This window comes from Denticeps clupeoides, chromosome 12 (assembly GCF_900700375.1).
Source record: "Denticeps clupeoides chromosome 12, fDenClu1.1, whole genome shotgun sequence".
Lineage (NCBI taxonomy): Eukaryota > Metazoa > Chordata > Actinopteri > Clupeiformes > Denticipitidae > Denticeps > Denticeps clupeoides.
This window is the reverse complement of record NC_041718.1, coordinates 2,664,280-2,690,289: the sequence shown is the minus strand read 5'-3', so window position 1 is coordinate 2,690,289 and position 26,010 is coordinate 2,664,280. Positions and strand designations below refer to the sequence as shown.

The 26,010-nt window shown below is 41.8% G+C and overlaps 1 protein-coding gene across 2 annotated transcripts in view; it reads right to left on the bottom strand.

The window, feature by feature from the left end:
* cacna2d2a (calcium channel, voltage-dependent, alpha 2/delta subunit 2a) overlaps positions 1-26,010 on the bottom strand; it is a 177,465-nt gene that overhangs the window by 40,505 nt on the left and 110,950 nt on the right. For both annotated transcript variants that reach the window (XM_028997468.1, XM_028997469.1), the window contains exons 6-8: positions 25,672-25,813; positions 7,567-7,698; positions 6,718-6,775 (exon numbers count right to left, since the gene is read on the bottom strand). In XM_028997468.1, coding sequence (XP_028853301.1) covers positions 6,718-6,775; positions 7,567-7,698; positions 25,672-25,813 — 332 coding nt within the window. The remainder of the gene's footprint in view (positions 1-6,717; positions 6,776-7,566; positions 7,699-25,671; positions 25,814-26,010) is intronic.

Here is a 26,010-nt window from a genome sequence, read left to right as displayed (position 1 = left end):
CTTAAGACATATAACTGAGTGAGTTAATACATGAAGACACTAACAAATTCAGTTTTACAGCAGGCCTGTCTCTGAGATGCACTATAGAAGGAGAACAAAGCCTGAAACCCACGAGGTGCCTGGGGCAAAGACAGGAAAATCTCCCCGTTCAGGAGAAGGAATCTCGAGCCCTGTCTAAATCTGTCTGGTCTGGGGAAGTCGGAGTAACAGTAGGGGGCACAGATGGAGTTGGGGAAGAGAAATAGAGACGGAGACAGCAACAAAGAATACCAGAAGGTTGGGAAATACAGTGCTGCTAATGGCCTGAATGAATGAATTTAGGGGAAACAACAACCTGACGGGGAACATACACAAAATGGACTCCTGGCGGGCTACCCAAAACAGTCCAAGAAGGGGGGAGGAAGTCCACAAGGATGAGTGGCGGCCCCAACGGCTTCAGGCCTTGACCAAAGAATGGCCCATCCACAGGCACCTGATGCTCCGGCCCGTTTCACACCTTCCACAAGCTTCACCACAGCCCCCATCTAGATCCACCCTGACCCCCAACCGCCCTTCACTGTCCAGGTCGTGGCTGTCTCGTCACAGCGGAACCTGAAGTAAACTCCTCCCCTTTGCCTTCTTCTCACATCGAAGCACAGCAGAGCAGAACATCGATGTGGGAAGCATGGAGCTCCTTGCAAATTGCCGTTGGGGAAATGACACCATTGGCTGGTGGGGGTGGGTGGCCTACCCTTTAATTGTCTTAACAGTCCATAACCCCCCCCGTCTCAACCCCCGTCAAACCCGCCGTCCTTTTCCCCACAAAAAAAAAAAACACAGGGGACGTGGTAGGGCGGATGATTCTGCTGGCAAGCGAGAAGTTGATGAAGTCCTCCATGAAAGGACAGGGGATTTATTACAATAAAGCACACATTAAAAAGAAATCACCTAACTAAATCACCAAAAACTAACAAGGCAGTTCCATACAGGCAGACCCTAATGAAAACTATCAGGAAACATAATAACGCCAAACAAACACAAAACTTCGGTCCGAAGTAGCCCCGGAGTAGCCCCTTCTGTACCAGATCCTGAAATGTTACCTGCATTTAGCCAAACTGATGCTTAAGTAGTCAATGAAAGTGTGCGAGTGATTATTTCTCTCTAGGATGTGAAACTGATAAATGATAAATGATTGCTACAAAAATGATATGTTCATAGAATTTGCATAGAAATTGTACACATAACTGTTAAATATGCAGGGATGATTATTTAGGATAATATATATTGTTGTCATGAGGTTCATGTTCGTCTCGTGTAATGTTCCCTGATCGTGTTCACCTGCTGTATATTTATATAATTGTATAAAACTATCCTGTTCATGTCTGTTTGCCGTCAGGTCATTGTCTGTTCATTGTGATGTTCCCTTGTCCTGTTTATTCGGTATTAAAACCCCTGTCCTGTGACGTTGTGCGTATGCGTCCTCCTTCCTTGCCATGTCCAGCCCATTGAGACAATTGTATTAAAATTGGACCATGGTGTAATCTACTATTGAAAAAGTCATACATTTGTTTACATTAGACAAAATTATACTCTAATAAACCCTTGCCAGAAATTCTACTTTAAAATTCTACAATTCTGCAGTACTTGTTTCTCTTTTGGAGCCATTTAGCAGATATGTAACTAAACTCTAAGGAAAATATTCAATGTCCTTTAATGCAATGTGTATGAGTACAACTTATTTTACTGTATTTGTAATAAGCATGATTCTTTACAATGACAAATCCTGCTTTAAGATACCATTTGAGAACATTTTTCAAAAATTCAATGCATACGCTTATCTTTACCAGCACCTGTGACAAATTTAAAAATAAATAAATAAAAGTTTTGCCCAGGGAACGAAAAGCTGACATAAAGCTAAAGGACGTCATGACCTCTGGGTTCGATCACCCGCATGCATGTATGGCAGAAAAAGACAGGCACATTAAATGCTGAATATCAGCTCTCACGAAAACATCACATTTCCAATTCAGACAGACGGCGAGCAGCCAATGACCCTGTTAGTGTCTCTGCTCTTCAGTGATTGCGCTGTCATCTCTCCACACAGGCGTGGAGACACTGGAATTCATGAGACGCTTTTATCAGGTGGCAGTGCTGTAAAAATCAATACATTAAGTGTTTAGGGCAATGCTGCTCATGGCGAGATTGAGTTTCTACACCCAACTGCCTTGTCTCCAATCCCGTCTCGCAGACACATTCAGATGAGGCCCAGTATAGGCATACGCTCCTCTTCAGCATGCATGACCTGCTGGTCTTATCCAAAGTGCCTCTACTATGGTGCATGTTACTACATAAATGTATGACTCATAACTGGTGTGTGTGTGTGTGTGGATTAATATTTCAAAGACTCTCTCTCTTTTTAAATATTGCTGTATAAAGTACAGTTACACAACTCCCTCTGTAGTTCATGACTACTGTCTATCCTTGTTTGTTTTTTGTCCCCTGACTGCATTTGTACATATTTTGACATCCTTTTGCAGGAAATTTCAGTACACGAGGCAGTGAATTAAGGCCAGTCCTGTGCATGTTTTTTCTACAGGTGCAAATCTGTTTATTTTTCCCCATTTAGCAACAGTGAGTGAAATTACACAGTATTTTATCTCATTTTATTCAACAATAAAGAACTTTTCTAAGCTCATAGTTTATTATAAAATCGTCAGGTCTGCTGCTATTTTCACCAAAAAATATGCAGTGAATATCTACATACATACCCATCATATTTCTACATGTGAGTAAGTACATTACTGACAAATAACCAATTGAAAACAAAACTGGCCTTTTGATATCTTCATATTGCACTTATGAATAAAAATAATGTTGCCTAAATATGGTCTAGTCTGTCTTTGCTGTGCAGTGTACTTGTGTGTGTTTGTGTGTGAGTGTGCAACTGAATGCAAGATGGTTTTATTATTTTATGGATGGCTGGGTTCTCCTTGCTGTGGCTGAATAAAGATTAAATTAAGATTAAAAGAAGATGTCAGAAGGAGAGTGGAAAATGCTAAGAAGAAAATTGAGAAATCTTTGTTGTTCATATATCCAAACTTTGAAAGTGAGATACAGAATACAACCCTGAGTATTCAAATAAATCTGTGAAATAAATCTGTGTTTCTTAATGTAGTGTTCAAAGGTACCAGCAGAGGAAGAAGGGAATAAACTGGCCAGTATCATGTGAATATTTCATTTACATTTACAGTACTTATCAGGTGCCCTTATCCAGAGCAACTTACAATCAGCAGTTACTACTGACACTACCATTGCTCAGGGACACAATGGTAGTAAGTGGAGTATTAACCTGCTTCATGGGCGAGTGTGTTACACAAGTACGGTTGTTATCAAAAATTAATGAATGGTTTCTGGGTATGTTTTTCAAAGATGTAAATGTCATGGATGTTCTGTTGTTTTTGGGGGATTTTTTGCTACAAAACACCCACTGCCCGAGGTAATGGTGGCCTAGAAACCGAGGAACAAAAAAGACTCTTATTGAGCCATTGTAGTATGAATGATAAAAAAATATATAAATCAGTGCTGAAAATAGCCGAGCTACTTCTTCAAGGTACATGCAGTGTACTCAGCAATATGCACCATTTAGATAAATTAGTTAAATTTTCTCCAAACATCAATGGCTCTGCTGTATTGCTATGATGTACTACACTGAACGTCTTTAATGACCTTGTGCCTTAAATGGCATGCTGAGCAGTGTGCCACCGTCACATTACCAGCACACTGTTGGAACTAGAGAACGAGCCCAGTTCAAGACTGTGTCCAATGAAGGAACCATTTAAATAATAATGGATGTTATGTTTAATTTAACATCAGTGGAATGCTGCGTTCACTAATGCAAATCTGTCACTATAAAAGATTAGCTGATTATTACAAAACCTTTTCAGACTAGATGAGTATAATATGAGCATCAGACTTCTTTAGATGCAAATGTAGGGTTGACTTTAACTTTGTCAGTGACTATTTCTTAATAAATAGATAAACATAAATATATGTAGACATTGACAAAAATGTTCGATGTTTTGTAATGACTGGTCAATGTTTCCTATTTTTCTCAACCAGTTTTCAATTTGTTTCAGTTTGTTCCCACCCAGGCACAATATCCCGTCCTGCGCCTGGGACAGCTTTATCAGGTGCCTCATTGGCAGGATTTACTGTAGCAACGGCCACCAGTATACCAGGCCCACCACTGACCGATCATATTCACGTCTGATGCAGTCCAGAGTTACTGCTCAGTCCTGTTTTTTTTTTATTTCACGAGCACATTTCACTTCTTGTGGGATTGTGGGATTGATCAGGTGGCTTAATATTTACTGAGGAGCCAGACTGACTTTTTCAGAGAAATCAATATGAGCTTGGGTCCACTCCACCATCTCCGTAATCGTCTTTCTGCAATGATTCAGCAGCAGAAATCCAGCAGCTCCTCACCAACCTCCCCCCACCCCCTCGTTCATCTGTCTGCCTCCCTTTGATAACCTGTATAGGAATGTTTTATAATGGAGGCATGTTAATAATGAATGTCAGCGCAATTGGAGACAATTAATTGTGTTGACTGGGCCATTAATTTTGGGGACAGGGAACAGGAACAGACTTGCGGCTTTGTAAGGGGAGGTTAATCGTCTCTATTTCTTATTCTTCCGACAGGAAGAAAGCACGGTAACCTCACTGCAGGCTGTACCAAAGGACGATCTATGGTTAAAAAATGAACAGAACAAAATAGTATGGCAGTAATAAATCAGTAATATTGCAGTAATACAGCAATCATTATAGGCATGTGTGCAATTAAATAAAGTAAATGTTCATCTGTAAATGCTAAGATATCTGCAATGTATTATGTTTATAATAGATAAGTATGATAAAAATGTATTGTTTTTTGTCTAATACTACTGAAAAATGTAACAGTTTTCACCAGTCAGTACCCAGACCATTAACAAAAACAACAAGATGGATATAACATAAGATGGGTATTATTCAGATGAAAAAGAGAAGTGAAGTGATTGTCACTTGTGATACACAGCAGCACACAGCGAAATTTGTCCTCTGCATTTAACCATCACCCTGAGTGAGCAGTGGGCAGCCATGATGGGCGCCCGGGGAGTGGGGACGGTGTGGGGAAGGTGCTTTACTCAGTAGCACCTCCGTGGCACCTTGGCCGATCGGGATTTGAACCGGCAACCTTCTGATTACGGGGCTGCTTCCTTAATTGCTAGGCCACCACTGCCCCAGGGATCAGACGGATGATTAATGTGCTATAATATATATTTATTGTATTCACTTTTATCTCATCAAAACTAAATGAAGGGAAAGCATAAGATAAGTTAGGAAGTAGAAGAAGAAAAAGTAAAATAGTAATAAAAAAAAACATTTTTGGTTAGAATATCAATATATTGGTTTTTAATATCAAATGAAAGTTTTCATACGTGTGTCAGTGTGTTGATTTAGATTTGCATACAGTCCATTTTCAATGTATGTAGATTATGTACATTTACCAAACCCATTAAAACAATTTCCTTCAGAAGAAGTCTGTCTGTATCCCATAAGGCGCCTGATTGGTTTATCGGAGCTGTGTGACTGGCCGAGAGAACACAGGGCCAGAGCACTGGCAGATAATCACACAAACTTGACCTGACACAGACTGCCACCGTCCTGGCATGGCCCCGTCACTCTCTGCTGCTCGGGACGGGTTGCCAGGCAACAGACCGAGCTGAAGGGACTTCTGAAGGGTACTCGCAACAGTTTACAAAAAAAAAATAGAGTCAAAAGAGCAAGACAATTAACATGGCACTTCAGGGGCAGAAGGAGGAGCCTGGGTGACATTTAACCAGAATTCGGAGGCGCAGCTGACCCTGGATGTCAGGTGACACTTTTTCCCCCTCGTCTCCTGCATTCTTTACAGTTCTGGACGAATCACTTCCAATTCCTCATCCCCCGGCAGAACATAATAGCAGGGTAATATGAATACAGATGTAAAGTGTAACAGTCCTTGTTTCTCCTGCTGTTACACAAACAATCCAGATATTGCTGTTAGTACACTTTGTGTGTACGTGCAGGTGTGTGTGTGTGTGTGTGTGCGCCCTGTGAATTCCCTCACTGTCAGAGTGCAGAGCAGGGCTGTGGAGTGTGAGTGTAATTACTCTGTCGGGAAGCGGCTTGTTAGCACTCTCTCTCGCTCCCCCAGTTTGTGCTAAGATGCAGAGTCTCTCTCCTCAACTCTCTGTCCTAAGCGCACACACACACACACACACACACACACACACACACACACTCGGGGCTCAGCAGCTTATCCATTTTCTATGTATTACCCAGAACTGATAAATGCTGACACTTATGAATAAATTTTGTTATGCAGAATGCATTTGCACTCATAATGTGATGATAATAGACAGTAAAAGAAGTGGCAGGGTACGACTGTTGGTGACACTCAACAATCTGTTCCCGTGGATCTGCAAACATACATAAACAATTGAAGAACTAAACACCTTTAGTCAAATCGTTGAACAAATTTAGTGAAATGCACCGATTTCAATTAATCAAACGAAAAGAAGGTGTTCTCATGATTACAGAGTACATAAAATATGTGAAGGCATGAAGGGAACATAAAGGGTCGCAACACCGTAAACTCAACAAAAAGGAGAAATCCAATCATACCTTCTTTAAAAATACAATGGGGTATGAACTCACCACGGCCTTCTGCGTACATCATACAGATCAATCTTGTTGGGAGCTCTCCATGGGGTGGCTGAGGAGAGAGAGAGCTTTAAAATGCAGAAGGGGAAGTGCTGACTCCTTAAGATGCCTTTCAGCAGTCCAGACTGAATACCAACAATGAAAAATTTCACACTGACTCCCCACTCTGTCTCTGCCGTTAGAGTCAGCAACGCCACGTCGACACATTTCGATTCTGTTGTGTCTGTGAGTGGCACAAATCATGTTAATCCTGCTGATTTTTTAACACACACTCACACACAGATGCACACAAAATGAATCCATCATAAGTGGCTGCACAGCCCTGTTTATCTAGAGATCAAGGTGTTAGTGGTGAGCAATAGGCCAAATGAGCATTTTGATCTGTGCCAACGACACAACACATAATGCATCCCTTCAAAATATAACGTGTAAAGGAACAACAAAATGCACATCATAGCGTTCCTATTTAAACAGCCTTCAAATTACTCTAAATGCAGAATATACAGGTCTTAGGTTTAAAAGTGCATCAAAAACAGAAAATTCAAAGTAACCCTGTTCCCTCAAGTTTCCTCTAACTGAACAGAGCTGACGTTTTGACTGGCAAAAAATGTTGCTGATGTCCAGTTCCAACAGGAATTTCCCGCTCCTGCTCCGGACGGAGCTCCTGCCAGATTGTTTTCACTCCAGCCTCATGTTAACAAGGCTCCTGTGATTCTTAATAGCTTGAGGAGAACGTGGCAGGTTATAAAAGGGTAAGGGTTGGAATGAAAACTGCCAGGCTGTCCTCCGTGAGTGGGATTGGTACACTTTGACCTAGGTGCGTAATATTTATGCCAAGGCTACCTGGGTAGTATCTGGTGACACCGGTGGAACTGCCAAACACCTGCCAGCGCAGCGACGGGTCCTCGCGGCTGTTGTCTATGAAGACCCTGTCCAGGGCCTGTGTCCAGTTGAGCTCGTTCAGGATGACCGGGGCTGTCACAGAGGAAATAGCATCATCAGCTGCTGTCAGTCAAAGAACATGCACATTCACTCTAGAGCTATGATTACACAGAGCCACAGCGCCTTCGCAGAGCTACGGCTGTATCGAACCACAACTTCACATAAATAACCAAAAGAATCAGTATAACTCTCCTCATTTCTTCTACACAACGCAATGTATACTGCACACAGCTACACAACTGTCAACCAGAAATCCTCAGTGGTCAACCCGCTCAGTGGTCCAGCTGTAGGTCCACTGGGCAATTAAACCGACACCGCTACAGCCCTCACGCCGCATGTCAACCCACGGGCAATCAAGCAGAAGCTCCGCCTGATGCTGAGAAGGAGTTGGCGACTGCTAAATTGGCTGGAAAATTGGATTTAAAGGTTTACAGGGCTGCAGATTCTTCAGAGAGCACCGCAAAACAGTGCCAATGTTTGGGGCTAACATCTGACCTTGACATTAACTTGACAGAGCTACAAAGTTTGTTACCTTCTTAGTGACGTGAAAAAGTTTGTGTACCCTGGCATCAAATGTTTGTTATTTGCTAAAGTTAAGTGAGCAGAAGATGAGCCGATCACCAAAAAGGCATACAAGTTTAGGTGGCATATTTCTTTTCAGAATTTCTTTCTTCAAGACTGTATTATTATTTTATTTGTACAACTCTGTAACTTTTACCAAGGAAGAGCAGAGGTCAAGTTGACACCTGGAAAACCTTCTGAAAGAACTGCTCATTGGATTGCTGTAAAGGTACATGAAGACCTTCTGGAAGGTTGATCAGAATCTGATCTTCATTGTAGAATCACCAGAGGAAATCCAGCTACAGACAACTGAAGATAAAATCAGATGCATTTTGGAAAGAGGTTCTATGGGCTCATTAAAATTAAAATTTTTTGGACAGAATTTGTGAAAAAAAGCGAGAACAAATTCCAAGCATTTGCATGCCACTGAAATAGAGACAGCTATGAGATCTTATCTGTCCAGCAATACTCCAAGACTTGTGTGGTTGGGCAGCCAGTCTCGCTAGATTTGTATACAACAATGTTAATTGCATATACAAAAAAAAAAAAGAAAAAGAAAGTGTTCTAAAGTCATTATAAAATAAATTTAAACACCATAGACCTTTTCCATCAGCTGGAAATAAAAAAAAAACACTCTGTCTCTCTAATGTCTTTTTGCAGTTTATTGCAGCTTTTTAAAACAGTTAATTTAAAAACTGCTAAATAAATGCAACACGTCATCATGTTCCCACTATGCAGAGGGCGGTTTACTGTTAAAATACAATAATGGCAGCTCATGTCTTTATAATGGTTTTATTTGATCTAAATTGTCTTGTCCCAGTCACTCGAATTTGCTAATTTACACCATTTTCCAGCCAGGAAGTATGGATTTTTAAAGAAAAATACAACCTCAAAACCGGGTGCTAAGAAAAAAAAACGAGACATTTGCCAAAATCTCCCTCTTCTACTGTCTCCAGACAATAATGTTGCTATAATGCTAGGGCAATCAGCAGAGAAGGGGCAGTGCTGTTAACACCTCAAACTGGCATTAATGTTACAAATTAGTTTGGAAGGCAAGTATGGAGTTAAAAAAAATATGTAGATTTATAACCATTGTTTCCATCATTTGTTATTTATTCAATTATATAGAAAAGCGTTAAGCTGTTTTAGGATTACGTATGATGGAGACTACACACACAAATGTTTCACTTGTTACATTGGTTCACCACAACAATAAAATTACAGCTATAACACTGTGCCAGTAAAATAGCTGTAATTCATTGAGGTCTGAACTCCACAAGGCCTCTGAAGTTGTGAGAGGGGGTCTTCATAGTTAACAGCACAAGGCCAAGTCAACACCTAAAACTATTTTTTTGTTCCTCAGACCATTATTAGGGCTGAGAAAGGACACCCCCATCAGTGAATACTATTGAGATGCATGCACGTGAAGGTTTTTCCAGCAGAACATTGCCTCCGTTAGCTTATCTTAATGGGTCAGAATGTTGTGGCTGATATGTGACCTACATTTAAACAGGACACTTTAGCAAGATCATATCAAATACAACTTCAAGACTATTACACACACACACACGCACACACACACACACACACACTCAACAAATAAGCCCTCATTATCCATTTCTGTCAGGATTTTCAAATATTACACAATCGCCCTTTTAAACTGAGACAAGCTGGAGTGCTATGCATGCTAACAAGCTAATAGGATCAGTGACACAGACACACACGTGAAGTCAAAGAATCCGGTTAACATCAGAGGCAACATTTATAACTGTCCTATAAATACACATTATACACATTCATTGTACTATAAATACATATAATCACTCATATCAGAAAGTAACACATACGAATAACAACGTACGTTTATATCCACATGAAGGTTTATTCTCCTTTGTTGTCCCTGGCTGGTGGGACGACTTGCCCTGCTCCATTCGACTAGCCGAGACTACCACCTTTAAGAAGCAGTTGTTTAAAGTCTAACACTAACACACGCACATGCACACACACTGCACAAAATAAAAAAAATTCTAAAAAAATTCCCCTGCATGTTCTATTCTTGACAAATCAGGGCTCTTAGTTTTGTAACTCAAAATCTAAAAAAACGAACGAGAATTGCTGGTGTCTTCTCCTTGTATGTCGCTTTGGATAAAAGCGTCTGCCAAGTAAAGTAAAGTAAATGGTTTAGTCTGAAAGCAGAAGATTCATATGAACAAACTCAGTCAAAATGAATTTATACTGAAAGGTGAAGTTCAGCAAAGTCCTCACATGACCTCCGACTGGTTAAATAGCAACACAATATCTGAACATCAAGAGAAGCAGACATTGCACAAGCGAAGCTATTTTAAAAACCTGATAATGCCCCAGCGTCTCTGCACACCTCACTAATGAGTTCATTCAGAGTTCAGCGTGCAGAAATAACGCTGGTTTGCGCCTGGAAACTTTTATTCCATTTTTTTCTCTTCTGTGACTGTGTTAACAGCTACATCTTTGAAATTTAATTCCCTACAAGATATTTTTATCTTTTAAACTCAGAGGACAGGCAGGGCTTGAAAGGCAGACACACAACATTAAGTGCACACACACACTTCATTAAGCACACTCTCTTACCGCATTAAACATTCACTTGTCTACCATCTGTCTTCCCGTGTTTTCATTTGAATTATTCATTTATTTACTATTTCCCTCCCATTTATTACCACTAAGAGTCAAAGCCACACCCATGCACATTTTATTAAACATATTTTTAATAAAAAAAATTGTTACTGTTAAGGGCAGCAGTACGTTCAAATGCAGACACACACATACACATTCTTCCTAGAGGACACAGGACTCTTATCTGGCCAGGTGTGGGCCACAGTGACAGCTCAGATGCAGATACACCAAGGGCAAGGAGAAGCAGATGACCAGACAGGAGGAGAGAAAATGGAGAGGTGGATGAGCGCAGAGGAGAGGATAAAGGTATTAGATATGAGGAAGAGGATGAGGCTGCACACCGCAGGCCTTCTATTATTCAAATATCTTCTACTTCACTGTAGCACCATAGGGTGATTCTCATGAAATCTGTTAAACTGAAATTAAAATATGACTCATAACTCGGATGTCTAGAATTTTGTTCTTTTTTTTTCCTCATTAATGTACACACAGCACCCCATATTGAAACAAAAACACAATTGTTGACATTTTTGTAGATTTATTAACCAAATATAACTGAAATATTGCATAGTCCTAGGTATTCAGACCCTTTGCTGTGACACTCATATTTAACCCGGGGGCTGTACATTTCTTCTGATCATCCTTGAGATGGTTCTACACCTTCATTTGAGTCCAGATGTGTTTATACTGACTGGACTTGTAAAGCCACACCCCTGACTATATAAGACCTTACAACTCACAATGCATGTCAGAGCAAATGAGAATCATGAAGGAGCTGCCTGAAGAGCTCAGAGAATTGTGGCAAAACACAGATCTGGCCATGGTTACAAAAAATCTGCTGCACTTAAGGTTCCTAAGAGCACAGTGGCCTCCATAATTCTTAAATGGAAGACATTTCGGACTAACAAAACTCTTCCTAGAGCTGGCTGTCCGGCAAAACTGAGCTTGTAGAAAGTCAACCATCATTGCAGCCCTCTACCAGTCGGGACTTTATAGCAGAGTTGCCCGACGGAAGCCTATCCTCAGTGCTACATGCCGTTTTTGGCCTTAATTCTAAGCGGCATGTTTGGAGACATCCAGGCACTGCTCATCACCTGTCCAATACAGTCCCAACAGTGAAGCATGGTGGTGGCAGTATCATGCTGTTGGGTGTTGTGCAGCTGCAGGAACAGGGCGACTGGTTGCAATCGAGGGAAAGATGAATGCAGCCAAGTACAGGGATACCCTTGAAGAAAACCTGCTCAGGACCTCAGACTGGACCAAAGGTTTACCTTCCAACAAGACAATGACCCTAAGCACACAGCCAAATAATGAAGGCGCGGCTTCACAAAAACTCCATGACTGTTCTTGAATGGACCAGCCAGAGACCTGACTTCAACCCAATTGAGCATCTCTGGAGCAACCTAAAAATGGCTGTCCACCAACGTTTACCATCCAACCTGCCAGAACTGGAGAGGATTTGCAAGGAGGAAAGGCAGGCAAAAAACTTGCACTTTTTCCAAAAAGTCTCATGACTGTATACTGTATACTGACTGTATACAAAATACTGAGCAAAGGGTCTGAATGCTTAGGACCATGTGATATTTCAGTTTTTGTTTTTTAATAAATCTGCAAAAATGTCAAGAATTCTGTGTTTTTCTGTCAATGTGGTGTGATGTGTACATTAATGAGGAAAAAATTATCTTAAATGATTTTAGCAAGTGGCTGCAATATAACAAAGAGTGAACGATTTAAGGGGTTCTGAATACTTTCCGTAAACACTGTAGATGATGTAAATCTACCCCAACGTGTATGCATATTTAGGGAGTGCAGAATTATTAGGCAAATGAGTATTTTGTCCACATCATCCTCTTCATGCATGTTGTCTTACTCCAAGCTGTATAGGCTCAAAAGCGTACTACCAATTAAGCATATTAGGTGATGTGCATCTCTGTAATGAGAAGGGGTGTGGTCTAATGACATCAACACCCTATATCAGGTGTGCATAATTATTCGGCAACTTCTTTTCCTTTGGCAAAATGGGTCAAAAGAAGGACTTGACAGGCTCAGAAAAGTAAAAAATAATTAGATATCTTGCAGAGGGATGCAGCACTCTTAAAATTGCAAAGCTTCTGAAGCGTGATCATCGAACAATCAAGCGTTTCATTCAAAATAGTAAACAGGGACGCAAGAAGCGTGTGGAAAACCAAGGCGCAAAATAACTGCCCATGAACTGAGAAAAGTCAAGCGTGCAGCTGCCAAGATGCCACTTGCAACCAGTTTGGCCATATTTCAGAGCTGCAACATCACTGGAGTGCCCAAAAGCACAAGGTGTGCAATACTCAGAGACATGGCCAAGGTAAGAAAGGCTGAAAGACGACCACCACTGAACAAGACACACAAGCTGAAACGTCAAGACTGGGCCAAGAAATATCTCAAGATGGATTTTTCTAAGGTTTTATGGACTGATGAAATGAGAGTGAGTCTTGATGGGCCAGATGGATGGGCCTGTGGCTGGATTGGTAAAGGGCAGAGAGCTCCAGTCCGACTCAGACGCCAGCAAGGTGGAGGTGGAGTACTGGTTTGGGCTGGTATCATAAAAGATGAGCTTGTGGGGCTTTTTCGGGTTGAGGATGGAGTCAAGCTCAACTCCCAGTCCTACTGCCAGTTTCTGGAAGACACCTTCTTCAAGCAGTGGTACAGGAAGAAGTCTGCATCCTTCAAGAAAAACATGATTTTCATGAAGGACAATGCTCCATCACACGCGTCCAAGTACTCCACAGTGTGGCTGGCAAGAAAGGGTATGAAAGAAGAAAAACTAATGACATGGCCTCCTTGTTCACCTGATCTGAACCCCATTGAGAACCTGTGGTCCATCATCAAATGTGAGATTTACAAGGAGGGAAAACAGGACACCTCTCTGAACAGTGTCTGGGAGGCTGTTGTTGCTGCTGCACGCAATGTTGATGGTGAACAGATCAAAACACTGACAGAATCCATGGATGGCAGGCTTTTGAGTGTCCTTGCAAAGAAAGATGGCTATATTGGTCGCTGATTTGTTTTTGTTTTGTTTTTGAATGTCAGAAATGTATATTTGTGAATGTGGAAATAAATAATTGAAATGGGTATAAATTAGTTTTTTGTTAAGTTGCCTAATAATTATGCACAGTAATAGTCACCTGCACACACAGATATCCCCCTAAAATAGCTAAAAATAAAAACTACTTCCAAAAACATTCATCTTTGATATTAATGAGTTTTTTGGGTTCATTGAGAACATGGTTGTTTTTCAACAATAAAATTATTCCTCAAAACTTGCCTAATAATTCTGCACTCCCTGTAGTGACCTTAAAATATGGATTTTGGAAAGAGTCTCCTAGATATGTTGAGCATCATCCAGAAACTACATATCAGAATCAGAATCAGGAAATTGCTTAATCATTGCTTATATCATTGTTTATGTGATCTATTATCCTATTCAAATCTGAGATTGTGAACTTTTCTACTGCAAGAAGAAAAAATCCTTCAGACAGGACAGGCTGTTTGAAATGAACATTTTAATCTGGATATTGTAATACTGACCTTTAAAAGGACACATTTCTGTAGAACAGCAATCACGTTCATTTCTACAGTGGCTGCGCCTGCACAGGGTGAAATATGACAGTGCTGTGACAGGGGGTCAAACTGGTGCATGCCACACCTCCCCCTCCAGAGTCTCTGCAGCGGGATGTCAGCCCGTGGCGAATGTGACACAGAGGACATGGGGCTGTGGAGAACTGCGTTTGAGAAGATGTGTATGTGTGTGTGTGGGTGGTTATTGTCACAGCAGGAGAGATAGTGTGCATATGACTGTTAAGATTATGTGTGTTTAGATACCTAGTGCTACAGTGAGGGAGTGTATGGGGAATATGTCTAAAGAAAAAAAACAGAAGGCCCCCTGGGTGTAAAAGATGTAAGAGGAAGATATGGGAAGGTGGTGGGTTTAGAATAATTTGCTCCATCTGAGCATCTGTGACCCAAGGACACGGAAACGTAGAAGCAGAAGTGCCTCTCCCTCTCGGAAACACACACACACACACACACACACACACACACACACACACACACACACACACACACACACACACACACACACACATATTCAGGGGGTTATGCTAATACTAGTCTTCTCTCTCATTACAGATACACACAAAAGCAGAAGTCAAGCAGGTAGAAAATAAAACACCAGTGTTGATTTATTTGTTGTTGAACAGGACATGGCTTGAACCAGACGGTTTGATAAAAAAGAATAAAAAACATCCTCTGAAGGGGAATTTATGACAGGGAACATACACCCCACCCACCCCAGCTCAGTGCCCCTCCGTCACTTTTGTAAGCAGCTGGACACACACACACACACACACACAACACACACACAACACACACACAGTCCAACCTCCCACGTCTGTGGTATCTTTTATCTTTATACGGTAATCCATCAGAGAGCTCCTCCTGAGATGTTTAAAGCTGGAGCACTGTGCTGCCCTGCTTACTCGCTCGTCCATACTCGCCCTTCTTCTTCTATTGGAAAATTGAATAAATAAACCCGAAAAATGACTGAGGGATTCATGGGGAGGTGAAGTCTTGCATCCACCCAGTAGCCCCGTTTCATACCTCATACCGTTCCTCCTGAATGATATTAGTCCTGTGGCTGATGCACGAACCGGCAGCATGCTTCTCACAGAGAATGAAAATATGAAGGTCCATTTCCTCATATCTTATGACAGAGGTATACAGCTTTGGAGTGAAATAAACTGACCCCTGTTTGGACGGATTGCAACTTTGCAATATTGTAACTATTAATATTTACCAATGACTACAGGTATCTGAAGTGATATTCGTAAAAAATATCATTCAGTCAGCAGTCGGTTTAAAGAGATAGGTTCCCCATTCAAATAATGGTCCTGCTTGATAAGTGTGTGAGTTGTGCACGGACCGACACCGTGTTCCTGTGGTTTTTATAAGACTATTGCCATCCACATGAAGCCTTATGACAGCAGTGGCATGTTCTGCACCCAGAACGGAAATTCAGAGCAGTGTTAAGTGACAGCTGTGCTGGCTGTATGTCAAACAGTGCAATTCCCCACTCAGAAAGTAAAATGTGAGATGAGAGGATGAGGACTGGATGGTGGAGGGGAGGTTATTGAAACAATGTCAGGCAAAAAAAAAAAAAAGAATTGATGCAGTAAACGGTAAACAAATGGAATATAATTTGTGAGCTTGGTGGTGAGTGAAGTGTCGTCTGGTCTGCTGGCTGTTCTAATTAGCGTGCGGGCATGTGATAGTGCCCCTTCACTGGGTCCACACTGTGGAGGCGAAAGAGAGAGTGAGAGGGAAGAAGTGAAAAGAGAAAAAGTGGAAAATTTGATATACTGAAGAATTAAACCTCTTTGCTCTCCATCCAAGAGAACAGATTACAAATACTTCCTCTTCCCATGAATTGTTGTTGTTTGGCCTCTTCATTTTCACACATATAATTGCCTTAAGCACACAGACACACACCCCAACACACACATTTTTTGGCTGAAGAGTGTTTGATGGAACTTTTATTTTAAAATACAGCAGCGGTATGATATTATAGATTTCTCGCAGTCTGTATTTGGAGTGGACTATCTTCACCTGTGAGAAGAAATTAAAATCCACATTCTGGTCTATCAGATTTGAGGGGCCTTAAGAAGCAGACCAGTTCATTCCATTTAAGCTTCTCTGATCGAAATCTCTTTTTGCTCCCCAAACCCTCCATTTCTCACTAACGTGCCATCTATATCTCTTCATCTTTCAGCCGAAACCTCTCCATTAAACTGCTTTCTCTACTGTGTGTGTGTGTGTGCCTGTGTGTGCACTGACACCCACACGTACACACACTGTATATTCCATCAATTGCATAATTATATTTGAATGGTTTGCAATTTAAGAAATAATCCTTGTAGCTTAACTAGGATTAGCTTTAACCCCCTATTAATTTCTGAAAATTGCCACACCACTAATTTCTGTGTTTGTTTTTCAGTCCCATGATGTGTTTAGTGTTTAGATGTGTGGACCATAAAATCCCAAATTTTTGAGCTTGCCCTACATTAGAAGAATACACTTCACTTCAATTGCATGGTGTAGTCTTGCCACTTCTACTAAACATAACAGGCTCCAAACAAATCAGAATTAAGTGAAATTAACTTCCCATTAATATTTTATTTGCTTTTACTACAGCTGCCCCCAAATACATGAAGTACATCTGCCCCAAAGATAAAGGCCCACATATTTACCCCGTACCAACGTGACAATGGCATTGGAGGGCTGGCAGAACATTCAGCCTCACGATGGGTCGAGGGTAGGTGTGGTCTTAAAAAACCCAACAGGTCATAGTTCTCTCTGAAGTTGGGGCTAAACAGTCATGACCACAGAGCTTGTTGTGATTGCACTTCTGACTGGCACTTCTAATGAGGCTGCAGGCCGGGCAGATAAAGCCAAATGAACTGTGACCAGAAGTGATCAGCTAGCACTTGTAAGTGTCTCCAGTGGTGATGACTCAGGAGATCCTCTTTGGCATCCACTACCAGCAGCAGCGACCCATCTGCACCATCAAGGGCTACTGGGCTACAGAGTCTGTGCCCCAGGCATCTGAGGAAATGCAGTCCAATGGCTTAGAGTTGAGTATCACCTCCACTCTTCTCCTCTGGTAGGTGTTGAGCTCCCACTGTAGTATAAAGCACAGTCTTCACAGACTGGCTCTCCATCTGTGACAGTCAGGGCAACCGTTGTGAACACGGCATATGGTTTTTCATCCTCGATCCAGGAGGTGTGTAGAATCTAAGCAAAAAAGGGTGAAGAAGATATCTGTTGTGGTCCTGTATGATGACTGGGTGATTAGATGACGGGGGTCAAGTGGTATTGGGTGCACAATGCCAGCAGTTAGATCTTCTGATTGGCATCCACCAACATGGATTAGCTCTCCAGTCTCATCAAGCTCAGGGGACAGTATTAGGAGACGGCTACTTTGTGGGATTGGCCTGTTGAGGCATTTCCTTGGGGAAACAGGGAAATGGGTCTGGACATTTCTGATTGATTTGTCATTGTGATACAAAGCAGAGCTCCTTACCTGCTAAGCCATTACTGCCTGACAGTAGGTCACGCCTATGGAAAGAAGGTCCCTGGGCCCACTGGTTGGGTCCCAGAAGGTCATTCACACCATTGCTGCAGAAGACTGGGATAAAGCAGGGGGTGCCATGGAGGTCCCCTTGATCAAGTTACCATCCCCACACACTGCACAATGTGGTGATGCAGAGGACACGTATCGTTGGTCATCACCATGTGCTGTGCTTGCTTCTGCTGTAGCCAGCGAAGTCCAGGGCTTAATCTGTGTAGTGATCAGGATGGCCTATGTGTCACCATGTCCGCCCTTCTGAGCTGAATCCATCTTGGAGGAGTGAGCAGTGAATCATCTGGCTTGAAGGACCATCACTGTAGCGGAGTCCATAATATGCCGCGAATATGCCTGTTACCCCTCTCACTCACAGGAGGTTGTTTGTGCTCATTCCAAGTTATGGTGGATCGGTCTGCCTGGCAGGGTCTGGGCACAGGAAACGACGGAAGCAAGCTTCGGGAGTCCAGTTGCGGATGTCAGTCTGGAAGATCGTAACCTGGGACCTTGGCCACCACGAGAGGACCCGATGCTGCTCCCCCTGGATATGCCCCCCCTTCCTGAGGTGCTGTAACAACCCGAACTTTACCTGGCACTCCAGGCCAGGTTTTCCTGGTGTTTTGTGCCTGTGCTCCTGATATCCCTGAGTGTTATCACCTGTATGTTATTACTTTGTTTCATGCCTTCGTTTCATGTCTTGTGCTGGCGCTTAGAGCAGATATATCTTTTACATCTTCCCGCCTTTGATGGCACTGTAACAGCAAATCTTAGTTTTAACATAAATCCACTGTGAGGTGTGAGTTAAATGTAAATGACAGAGGCAAAAAAGCTCCTAATGCATTTACATGGAAAACTGCAACCATAAATCTCAATAATGCCTGTTTCAGAGCTTTTTATTTTGTGTCTGAGGCATCTACAGGAAGATGGATAATCCCTCCATTCAAACCAGCAAAGCTGGACTTCTCCCTTTCGTCCACACACACACAATTAGTCATTTCCCCCAACAACTCCTTCTTCCTCTCGCTTTCTTTTGACATAATGGTGGACCCCCCATCAAGAGGAGTCAGGAGCAGAAAAGAAATGATGGTGAAAAGAGTAAACCTATTTCTTAAACCTCCAGCGCTAAATCACATTGGCAGGATTAGCTGCATTAAATAACTATTTGTAAGAATTTAAATTCCAGAAATATGAAGAAATGATAAACACAAAGTAGAAAAAATATTGTCAAGGTTAAACAAAAATGTGTTATTAGTGTGGCATAAGTTTAAGGCATTATTCTGAAGTTCTGAGGTTTCTGCTGAATCCGTGTTAGTTTAAATGTTTAATTTTTATTAAGAAGTCAACGTTTTTAGTAAAACAAACATTTTTGGTTAGCTTTAACCCCCTATTAATTTCTGAAAATTGCCACACCACTAATTTCTGTGTTTGTTTTTGGTTAAAAGAAAGGGCAACTAATAGTAAAGATTAGAGATATAAAATCAGTACAACTATCAGAGTCCATATAATCACCCAACTCCAGCAATTTAATTTCCTTTAGCTCAACACTTTTCTCTTGAGAACTTCAAGTAGAACTTCAAAACTAGAAAGTGTACTTATAGTGCACTACTTATGGATTTTTCTGCATGGCACTGCAAACAAACAGTGCTCCTGAAGGGTCTCTGAACACTTGTCAGTGCACTGCGTTAATTTTAACATAGTGAATCTCCATCACACGTTTTTACACACGAGGAAATCTTAAAACAGAATTTCTTTTTCAAAATTTAAATTTCACCAGTAACATTGCTCAACTGTGTTCACCAACATAGTGCTGTCTCTATTATTGACACCCTTTAATAAAAAGGGTTAGAAAAAAATTACCAAAATTACCAGCTGAAGTACTTTCAATTTAAACTAAAAATTGAGAAAAGTATTTCCAAAAGTATTTCCAATGAGCACAAATCCTGGGGTTACCAAGTCTCCGAAACTACCATTAGTTTTTTGGAATGTACAGTTAAGGCCCAAAATTTTGAGAATGACACAAATACATGTTTTCACAAAATTTGCCGCTTCAGTGTTTTTAGATCTTTTTGTCTGTTTTGTATTAAAGTATAATTACAAGCAGTCCAATCTCTGTACTGTTGATGTCCTTCTTGGAGAGAAGTGTCTTCTTTGCTGCCCTTCTTGACACCAGGACATCCTCCAAAAGTCTTCTCCTCACTGTGCGTGCAGATGCCCTCACACCTGCCTGCTGCAGTTCCTGAGCAAGCTCTGTACTGGTGGCCCCCCGATCCTGCAGCTGAATCATCTTTAGGAGATGGTCCTGGTGCTTGCTGAACTTTCTAGGCCGCCCTGAAACCTTCCAGTTTTTGATGAGCCGATAAATGGTTGACTTGGAACAATGATTTCAAGCATCACCATCATTTTAACTTACCTTAGGTAATTATTCTAACTCAATCACCATGACAGAATTATCTCCAGCCTTGTGCTCCTCAACACTCTCACTTGTGTTGATGTGTGTCAATTGTGGCAGGGCTGGAAAAGCAGTGGAAATGTTTTTTTGTGATTAAGATCATTTTCATGGCAAAGAGGGACATTGAAATTCATCTGATCAATCTACATAACATTCTGGAGTATATGCAAATTGCCATAATAAAAACCGATGCAGCAAACTTCTGCCAAGTACGAACACATTGTTAAAATTTTAAAGTATTAAATCTGAGGCAAATGTGTGCAAATACTTCTTGACGAGGCATCTGTTCTTTGAATACATTTGTTTCAATGATTCAAATAGTTTTTCAGTGTAAGATGAAGGTAATTCAACACATTGTGATTTTTCATGTCATGGCTGCTGTCCCACCACCAGTCCAACTGGGGGACAATGACTCTCATAAGAGACAGGTCCTTTGCCTGTTTCACAACTCTTCTTCTCGAACTACCCCTAAGCGAACTATACAAACGAATGTTGCCGAACTCTTTGCCTGTCCCTGACGACCTGATACAATGGAGGTCGCTGTGAATGACCTATGCTTCAGGACTCTTCTGAAGGTGTCTTTACCTACACCTCTGCCATGGTACCATCCCCCCATCATCCTTCAGCTACCTATTTCCCTGCATTTCCTCCCACTGTGAGTGAACAGGTCTGCACTGCTCACCGTCCATCTTAACTCCATTTCTCCACAGCTCCTCCACCAATGTCCGTTCCGTAATAAGTATCGATAATTAGAAGAAAGCTGTGTGAATGTTTGACCCAAGCTAATTAGAAAGTTTGCAGACTTGGCAGCAGGAATGAGCGGCAGGATAATGAATCATAAAATGGTTCATTACAGAGCCGAGGGAATGCTCTCAATCTCAATAAATGGACACGGGGACCTGGCAGACGAATCAAACCAGGACGCACACACTGCCTCATTTAGCTGCTGAAAGGGACGCAATGAACTCTAAACGGTTTCTATTATTAAAGTCTCTCTCTCTCTCTCTCTCTCTCTCTCGTCTTCTCCATGTCCCCTTCCTCTCTCGCTCTCTCCACCCCCACCCTCACCCTTCCTTTCTCGTCCATCGCCCCCGAGTATTAATATCAACTCTTGCCAAAGCCATTATGGAACATGACACACATTTGTGTCACATCATGTAAAAAACTTCTTAATTCTCCTTTCTGGTCATCCTGACACCAAATTTGACAGAGAGTGAAAACGCATGCACGATTGCTGAATTCCCAGATGTCTGTCACTTGGCACACTTTCAGATCCCCCAAATATTTTAGTGCCATGCAGAACCCTTGCCTATGAAAAACGGCTGCACGCTATTACTTACCCACATTAAAGAGTCATATTTTTGTCCATATATTATGTTAAGGTTTAAATATAGTTTTTTAAGTAATTATTTAGCTAGCTTGAAATCTTGAGCATTTGGGATGATTTAAGACCTTAAACCATGTTCTTTTGTTAACAATCAGTGTGATAGTGCGGTAGTACTTCACAAATGAATTCCCAGTTTATATGAAAAATGCAATTAAAAACATTCATTTTGGCAGCAACTGCTTCTTGTACCGTATTAGTTATAGTTCACACAGGTCTGCTTGATTTTGTCTATTGTCTATTATTCTATTTAAATATTTTCTGTAAATTTCAGAACTGAAAATGAATACAAAAAAAGAAAACATTTTAAAAGTTATTAACTAAAAAGTAATAAATCCTATGCTTGCTGCATTTGTGACACATGGTAACAGGAGGGCATTACAGCAGAACAAACTGTTTTTCACAAAGTCAAAACCATCAAAATAGAAAAGCAAAAATTGATCAATCACCCAGTCCTACGCACAGGCGTCTGTGTGATCTGAATGGAGTTGCCAGAGCAACATCAAGACGAGGTCGGGTTCTCCCTGTCAAGGACAAGTTGGCGCAGTTGGAGTCCAGGGACCTTGTATCCCCCTGATGCCACACACTGCTTGGCCAGTTCGGCCAGACTGGTGCATGAATGGCCCTTCAGGGGTCTGAACGGTCGAGAACGGTACGGGGTGGTTGTGCTTCCACAGGCTTCCCTATTAATGTCAAATCCCACCTGGCACCAAGCCATCAGCAGCACGGAAAGTCTTAGTTGATGTAACACTAACCACATAGTGGTCCAGTAGCCAGAACGGTCCTTTATCCACCACAGCCATGTAGTTTCACACTCTGTGGATATTCAGCAGTCTTTAACTGGTTCGACCACAATGGCAGCCAGAGGGGAGTGAGTACGGCGACTGACATAAGATGAAAAGTGGTGGATCATTTTGGCCACATTGATTTTAATATCTTTCTTTGCCTCAGAAAGTGTCATGAGTCCTCATAGTGTTTCCCCAAATATTATTTTGTGAAGGCATTAAGTGCATAAGTTAGATTTTTTTTTAACAAATTCCGAGCAGCCAAGGTGCCACTGAGCAAAGCACCGTCCCCACTCCCCCAGGCGCCTGTCATGGCTGCCCAAGGGTGATGGTTAAAAGCAGAGAACACATTTTGTTGTGTCACCGTGTGCTGTGCTTCACAATAACAATCACTTCACTTTCACTTCCACTACACTATGCAAAATGACAATACAAAAAAACATAACAGGTAACAGGGTGGTAGTAGCCTAGTGGGTAACACACTCGCCTATGAACCAGAAGACCCAGGTTCAAATCCCGCTTACTACTATTGTGTCCCTGAGCAAGACACTTAACCCTGAGTTGCTCCAGGGGGGACTGTCCCTGTAACTACTGATTATTAGTCGCTCTGGATAAGGGCGTCTGATAAATGCTGTAAATGTAAATGTAACTTAAAAGTGTGCAGTTGTGACTGGCATCTGAAAGTGAAAGTGAAGTGATTGTGATACACAACGAAATGTGTCCTCTGTTTTTAACCATCACCCTGAGTGAGCAGTGTGCAGCCATGACAGGCGCCCGGGGAGCAGTGTGTGGGGACAGTGCCTGCCTTCTATAGTACATATAGTATATAGTAATAATAGGGCCACAATAAAACAGTCTACTTACACTTATGACATTTAAATTCATTTGAAAGCAAGTACTTTGAAAATACTTTGTTTCAAGGTCAGAATTTTAGTTGAGTAAAATTTGACCTTAGGTGACTCATACACATGTACCTGATTTGCAAATATGTATTTGTCCCTGAAATCTTTGGCCTGCGGCCCTGTTTATTTCTCATTTTGCCAGGGATGTAGCAGTTGACGGGAGTACAGAGGAATTCAAATTTGGATGCAGAACATTAAACACTGAAGGTCCATGTTCTCGGCCCAATATTTACACACCAGCACCTCAGCAATGCATCCGGCAGGTCTGCAGTTCACTTTCACGAGACACCCCATTTGCACATTAAAAGGCTCTTATCGCCGGATGGAGGCACCCAGGTGAGGATGAGAACGGAAGCAGGTGCTGCAGGTGGGAACCCCAGACCTCCGCCCTAATCTGCACCTCAAAGACACTCCACCCCGCCTTGTGAGGGCGAACCCTAGTGTCACCTAAAACTCACATTTACCTCTCTGACATTTGGGCGTACATAGCAGTGCCATGTCCGGTCAGCTTGAAACTGGGAGTGCGCGTCATAATGGGAATTTTTTTTGGGAGGCGAAAAATAGAATAACCCCCAACGCTGCATCAGTCAGTGTTAGCGATGACTTTACTGCATTTCACTCCTTTCACTGCTGGTCAAAGCAACAGACCAAATTGGAAATTTCCATCCAGTTTACCCTGCTCTGTGAAAGGGTGAAAATGAATGTGGACCAGCATTTAAAAGAAGAAAAGCCAGGCGCATTCTTCCACAGTACAAAAGAAGTAAATTAAACTCAAATAAATATGCAACACGCACAACATCAGCATAACACAACTTGCCTGTCTGTGTTCTTTTTGGTATGTGCGTTCTTTGCTCTCTATAGCGATTGCAACTGCATTTGATTAAGTAAAATCATGGCATTTCTACACCGATGTCAGAACTAACTTCATGAAATAATGTCACAGAAAAGTTTAAGTGTACAGGTTGCATTATAAACATCGGGAATTATCCGAAATGTTCCTTTATCATATGAGTGCCCCATGTACACATTTCCCATTCTCACCCTCTGGCTGTGCAGGGACTTGGCTAATTGCCAGGCTTGCTCTCCCATGAATTTGCCACACCACTCCTCCCGCCGACATCAAGAAGCCGAGAGAAGCTGTTAAACCGCTCCTTGACCTCGCAAAGCGGGTTAAGGCCTCCCTGTTTCCACCGGGCCCCATTAAGCCTGACACCCACTCTCCACCTTTACCCTCCTGTAGCTGCTTGGGAGTCAAATTAGCAGAGCAGGCTCCCTCTGCAGACCTCCACCTCCCTCATCCTGCATTTCAGCGAGGTCTGTTACCCTCCCGTAGACCTGTCTCTTGATTAGGTGTCAGACAGAATCAGAAACTTTACGTTCAACATGGCGGTAGAAATGAAATTAGAAAAAGGGAAAGATCCCACATTCCAGGAAGTTTTGTAGAGACGGACAACAACCAAAAAAAAAGAATCCTGCCTATTTTTTCTTGAGGAAATATGAAGGCGAAGAGAGTTCAATGTTCTTTATGTTCTTTGTGCTGGGAAACAGAAGGAATCCTACATCCGGTTCTAGATGGTATTGACTGAAATGTGTTTTTGCTCTATTTACATTATACTGCATACATACATGGTGACCACTGAATTCCTTTAATCCGGATTTCCAGGCTACATTCAATGCTGTAATGCTCCATTTTTAGAAAAATTGAAGCTGTAAATCTATACAATTTAGTAACAAAACTAATCCAAAACCATAGACAAACACAGTTCTTCTGTTTTAGTTCTTCCAGGTTGAATTTTCGCTTGTACGTAATCAAATTGACTACACAAACCAGAAGGTATTTATTTGCTCACGTTCCTAAGCTAGACATTGTTAGATGTGCACTGTCCACCATCTCCTTGTCCGCTACACCCCTGATGAGCAACATTTTAATAAAGTTTAAAATAATGTTATTTACGCTTCTGTTCTGACATTTTTGACATTTCCATGTCAAAGATTCTCCTGAGAGCTGACTAGGAAATGGTGTAGTAGCAGTTTTCAGGCCGCACATGCTGTACTTAGTGGAACGGCCTGAGAGCATGTCTCTCATTTACACACATTTGATGAGAACACTCGGTACTTACAACCCTTGTAGATATCCGTTGGAATCTGCACAGCTGTGTATGTGTAGTTGACCTTGCTCTTGAAGTTGGTGTCCTCAACAAAGTCCAACTTTAGAGAACTGGGGTTGTCTAAGAGACTGTCATCTCCATCGTTGTCTTCGGACTGAAAAAAAAAAAAAGAAATAGCACAAATGAAACATTGTCCTGTCTCTCAGCCCACAGACAAAAATCTGGCATACACCAACCATAATTACACAAAAAGACTAGAAATGATCATAGGCACATGGAAGGGCACTCTATTCTCTCGCCGGGCACAATGCAAACAGCAGGTATCAAAGTGAACATAAAACGGCAAAAATC